Source organism: Triticum dicoccoides, chromosome 7B, assembly GCF_002162155.2.
Source record: "Triticum dicoccoides isolate Atlit2015 ecotype Zavitan chromosome 7B, WEW_v2.0, whole genome shotgun sequence".
Lineage (NCBI taxonomy): Eukaryota > Viridiplantae > Streptophyta > Magnoliopsida > Poales > Poaceae > Triticum > Triticum dicoccoides.
In genome coordinates, this window is record NC_041393.1 from 199,416,905 (window position 1) to 199,422,739 (window position 5,835).

General features: G+C 44.1%; 1 protein-coding gene across 1 annotated transcript; it reads left to right on the forward strand.

Annotated features, from left to right (window-relative positions):
- Window positions 1-382: 382 nt before the first annotated feature.
- LOC119335899 (ethylene-responsive transcription factor ERF071-like) lies at window positions 383-871 on the forward strand (the record flags this gene model as incomplete). Its single annotated transcript, XM_037607946.1, has 1 exon — window positions 383-871. A coding segment is annotated over exon 1 (489 nt), but the record flags the coding sequence as incomplete, so codon positions are not given.
- Window positions 872-5,835: the final 4,964 nt, after the last annotated feature.

The following is a 5,835-nucleotide window of genomic DNA, read 5'->3' on the forward strand; positions in this document are numbered from 1 at the left end:
CTACAAAATTGCCATAGTTTCCTTCCTATCCGCCGGATATAAATTAGACGGCCTATATTGTAGGATGGCAGGTACACCATCATCACCAACTCTATATTTTTTTTTTAAAAGTAGAGCATAGAGAAGTAGAGATAAATATTAAATATAAAGTAAATATAACAGTAGAGAAGAGAGTAGAGATAGCAGGGACGTCGGGAAAGGATCGCGCGCGCAGGGGAAAAAGCGGCCGGGCGTGCGCTAGTTTTGGTGCGCGGCGTCCAGTGCGCTTTATAAAATCCAACGCCCTCCCACCGCTCTGTGCATTGCCACCGCTTTCTCCCCGCTCTGTGCCTCGCCATCGCTCTCTCCCCACTCTTTCTCGCCTCGCCGCCGCCATGCCACCATGCCGTCGCGTCGCCGAGAAACTTGGGGATACCGCGACGTCCACGCGCGCCCCTTCGGCGGCTTCTCCGCCGAGATCTGGTTCCGTGGGATGTGCCTCGACCTCGACAATTTCAACACCGCCAACGAGGCCGCTCGCGCGTATGACGCGGCAGCGTGGCACCTCCGGTGGCCTCATAGAACAATGAACTTCCCCAACGTGCTGACACGGGAGTGGGCGCAAGAGCTCGCGCCTCTACCTCAGCTTAACACCGACGAGGATCGTTGCGACAACCAAAGGTGGGAGCACCGTCTCAGCATCACCGAGATGGACGAGGAAGCCATGGCAGTGTGGCACCAACACTTCCCACATGACATCATCAACGAGCGCGAGTTCTACGCGCAAAGGGCGGCGGAGAGGGAGAAGAGGAGGGCGGAGCGAGCCGCCTATCGCGAGGACAAGTGTAGGCGAAAAGCGGACGCGCAATTCAACATGAGGCTAGGAGCAGCGTCGCCCTGGTAATCCGATGACGATCGGTATCTTCACGCCTACATTCAGATGTCGGAGAAGGACATCACCGAGGAGGAGTCGGATGAGGAGGAGTAGTTCAATTATCTACTTTTTTATCTATCTATGCTGAGAACTATCATCTACTCTCTATCTCTACTTCTCGATCTCAGCACTGTAAATGCTTTTTTAAAGCGCCGTGCATTGCACTTCTGTTGGAGATGCTCGAACATGGCAGACGAGTGCTTTAATGTTGCCCACAAGATGCGTGAGTATTACTAGTAGTAAATTTTTCTTGCCATTTTGAGATTTTAAAACCACGAGTGCGAACATGCACAGGAGCAATGAAGACCAAACATGGGATGTTGGGGACATCTTCAAGGAGCGTGGCAAGTTGAAGAGGGGCCGCACCGAACCTGTAAAACAAGCTTTGGTAAGTAACACCCTTTCAATTACTTTTGTTTAGCCTCGTGTTCTTTGATGTGTATATGTTGTAGTTTATGTTTCTCTTAGCCTCGTGTTCTTTGATGTGTAATAAGAAGAGTCTTAATCATCCTAATGCTTTCGTTTTTAGCTTGATGTAGGGAGTGGGTGTTCTCACCTTGTAGTCTATTTTTATATTTTTTTTAGTTTTGAATTCACTTCTCCGAGTCCTGATTATCTGGCTTCTACTAAATGGATCTGGGTTGCTTTGAGTATTGATCTAAAAAAGAAGTAACTTCATGTCAGGATGCAGTTCCTGCAAGGAGGGAAGTATGGTCAACCTCGAGATCATGTTTCAAAAATGAGGCTGGATTACACATAAGGTGCTAGTTCCCTAATGATGCTGGATTAGACACAAGGTGCAAATTCCCAGATGATGTTGGATTACACACAAGCCAGGTGGAGTCGTCAGTTGTTCGTGTACTCGTGGCTCTAGTAAAGGTTGAAAGAAAGCGTGCAATAGCTCTTGAGAATGTAGCTGAGTTCCTGAAGAAGCGAAAAGAGCAATTAGATGCTCTCTTCACCCAAGCCAAAGAAGAGATGGAAGAAGCCAAAAATAAGCTAGCAGAGGCAAAGCAGGCTAGGCATCTCCTGCTATCTAAAACTGTTGCCAATACAAAATTTCCTTCATAATAGCTAGGTTCAAATGTTTATCCAGTCAGCACGCCTATTGTGATGCCTGTGCATCTACTGATGTGGCACAAAATAAATTTTTTCGGGTCATGTAATAACAGAAATTACTTTCCAAATAATAACACATGAAGCATTGGACATGGTATAGTTCACGCGCAAGCCCGACATTCCAAGTTCAACTTCCACATCAAACTCATGTTCACAGATATCTGCACATTCATAGATAATGTCCACAACCATGATTCACTTCGAAGCCAAAAAAATGTGAGGAGAGTTATAAATAAAGAAAAACCTCTAGTTCCTGCTACTAGTGCGAGCACAGCAAGTCAAGACCATGCATAATTAATTATATTTTGGTCATTTTTGTGTTCTAAAATGTCGGCTGGCTCGCGGGAGGACGTGTTGCCGGCACGCGCAGATTCAATGGAGGCAGTTGGGGCAGTCTGAAGCCGGTTGCATGCGGCGAGGAGGCATGTTCAGTCAGGCCTGCAGCGAGTGGGCCCCTCTTGGCCGGTGCACCGGTTCAATGCCTGCGCTATGAGAGGTCACGTCTGTGTCAAAGCAATCACTCCCTCTAGTCCTTTTTTGTTTGGGTATAACAAAATCTCGTTTTCCATCCACATTTTACAAGTAAAATTCGTGGACAAACTTTGACCCAAAATACGATGGGGACTACTAAACTAGAACAGAGGTAGTAGTTTTTTTATCAAAGAAGGGTTTCCCCCTTCCGAGACATCTAAACCATAGTATTTTCCCTAGAACTACTAGGTTCAACATCTCGCAAAATAAACCCATACAACCATACGCCAAGGAGGTACTACCTTCGTCCTGGTTTATTAGTCCCGTGAGCTATCATAGGTTGTACCATTTTTATTAGGCCGCTGGATTTAAGCACGTCACTTTATTCCCTCCATCCTAGATTCCAACACTCTCCCCATGGAAGCAAGCGCATGGGGATGCTCGATTGGATATGCATGCAGGCTACATGCGTCCAATAGCCATTGCATGCACAGAGGTAGTCAATAGGCCTATTTAGTAGGGGTGATTAGAGAGGTAATTTATTTCCAATTTCTCTATATGTGTGCTTTCTTGGTCTTTGCGTTTTGGCTCAAGGGCCCAATAAACCAGGACGGAGGTAGTAGTAGTTATGAATTCCATTTTCAATCCATACCAATCGTTCTAAAAACTACTTAGTACTTATAACGCACCATTGAAAATCGAAACTCTTAACCCCGCTAAAAAATGATATTTTAAACGTGGCTACTCGATCTGTGGCAACTGGCGAGCCACCGCCTCCAGGTCGTTCACCTTTTGTCCCGACCATCAACTCCTACGGATCAAATTATCACGCGAGCTGACTATTCCTACAAAGGTGCGCTCCACCATGTACTCGGTACCCGCGCATGCAGCAATCGTGCACCTAGGGTTTTAGGGTTTATTTGTTAACAGTGCCTTTACGTAAATCTCATGTGTGCGAGACAGTGAGAGATCGACTGCGTGTGTGCGCCTCTTATCTTTGTATATGTACTCCACCGTTTGTCTAGTGTCAAAAAAATTATAAAGTGGTAATAACTACTAGCAATGTGCCAATGCGTTGCCACACGATCAAAGTAGATTAATACATATTCACCGATTTGATAGAAAACAGAGTCTAGTTTTGAAATACGTATATCACTAAAAATATGTTATGTTTCACTTAAAATATATTCCTTTGGCGGTTTTGATGAGATAAGGGAGGAATGTTGTTGGTTTCAAGATTCGAGAAGTGGTATATGTCTAATTTCTACTCTTACTAGCAAGATTCATGTGCATTGCACGGAACATCAAGATCTTGTGGGAGAAAAGAATGAACTAGGGAAGGCCTTATCTGCAAATGTGGAGAGGAGTGCGGGTAAATTGCCATAGTTTCCTTCCTATCCATCAGATATAAATCGGACGGCCTATATTGCAGGATGGCAGGCCCACCATCATCACCAACTCTATTTTTTATCCCTACTCTTATAAAAAGCATAGTCAGTGATGATGGTGTGCCTGCCATCCTGCAATATAGGCCGCCCAATCTATATCTAACGGATAGGAAGGAAACTATGGCAATTTTGCAAAAAGATACCCACACCCCTCTCCACATTTGCAAATAAGGCCTTCCCTCATTCATCCTTTTCTCCCACAAGATAAACTACTCATACAAATGCATCTTGATGTTCCGTGCAACGCATGGGCATCTTGCTAGTTTTTGCAAAAATCCCATGTGTGTGTGAGAGAGAGAGAGAGGGAAAGAGGAGGAGGACAGAGTGCATGTTTGACAAAGACACAAAGAGTGTGTGTGCAGAGGTATCAACTTAAAATGAGGCGATAGTGTGTGTGTGCACGACCGAGAGGGAGTGTCTCAAGAAGGGAAGAAAAATCTACATAGATATAAGGGGCAGGAGAGAGACATGTATGCGATAGTGGAAGCACGAGTGTGTGGGTGTATAAACCTATCTAGAGGCTAGTCGATAAATGTTTGTGAGAGAAATACGAGTCGGGGGTGCGAAAGCGAGAGTTTTGTGTGTGAGAGAGGGAGAGACGGTAGTCGGGAAGGGGAGTGGATGCAGGAGTTGTGTGTGTGTGTGTGAGAGAGAGAGAGAGAGGGGGGAGTTTGTCTGATCGGTAAACAAATGAATAATGTCAATTTTATAACTGGGATGGAGATGGAAAGGAGACTGCAATGAATGTTGTGTCTGCAGGAGAGAGAGTAATTTTAGTGGTATGACTCATATCTAGAGACATATAGGGTTTGTGAGAGAATCCCATAGAGAGAAAGGAAAAGTGAAAGACGAGTGAGACTGTTTTGTGGCGATGAAAAAGAAAGCTTAGGTACCTAGTGATACCAGAGAACGGTAGAGATGTGAGAGATAATGAAAACCATGTAATGTATAATGATAGGGAGAGTATGACACTTCTCAAGGGAGACGTTGAGAGACCATGTTTGCGATGATAGGAGAAACATGAAGTGAGCGTGCGGGTGAGCTGGAGAAAAGAGAGTGATAGCTACATGAAGGATCATGCATGCGAGAGAGATGGGAGTGAAAGGAGTCAACATCAAAGGGATTCAAATATTTGAATTCGAGATGGTGATACATGTAATTCATACTCGAACCAAAATTGATCTATCAAACATGCATACTCATATGAATTCACACGCATCTATGTTATTCAATATGTAGATATTACTGATCCATACATTTTAATAGAACATAATGGTTTAAATTTTTTGAATTCAACCTTATGATTTTGAAACCATTGTATTTGTAAATCATATTATACATATAAAGGAGTAGAATTCTTTGTTGTGCTTTCGAAACTATATATAAAAAATGATGTATATAAAATTTTATTCCAATCGAAAATGGATCCTCCCTGAACAAAAGTAGAATACAAATGGGATTCGAATTAAGTTGACATGGTAAACGTGCACTCTGCAAAATTTGAATGAAGCGTGGAAAGTCGCAGTAACCGCCCGAAACCAAAATCTGCGAGATGGAAATTACTGCCTATCCCTGCCACGCAAAGCCTATCGGCTCGATCTATAGGTTTCAATAGGGGTAGGTTTGTAATTTCACTCAAACGTGACATAACCGCCTCTCACCCGGATTCATACATGGTGGGAGCCAAAACACAGTGTCTCCTCGGCCGAAATCGACTCCCTCCCTGATTCATACACAGTGGGCGCCAAAAACAAACTCTCATCGGCAAATATTCAGTGTATGCGAGATTACCGTCCTATCCCCAACCGACTAATATTGTTGTGATGTAGGAAATTTGAAACGGGGGCTAAGTTTGTAAATTTTCTCGCATTTAAGACAAGCGCG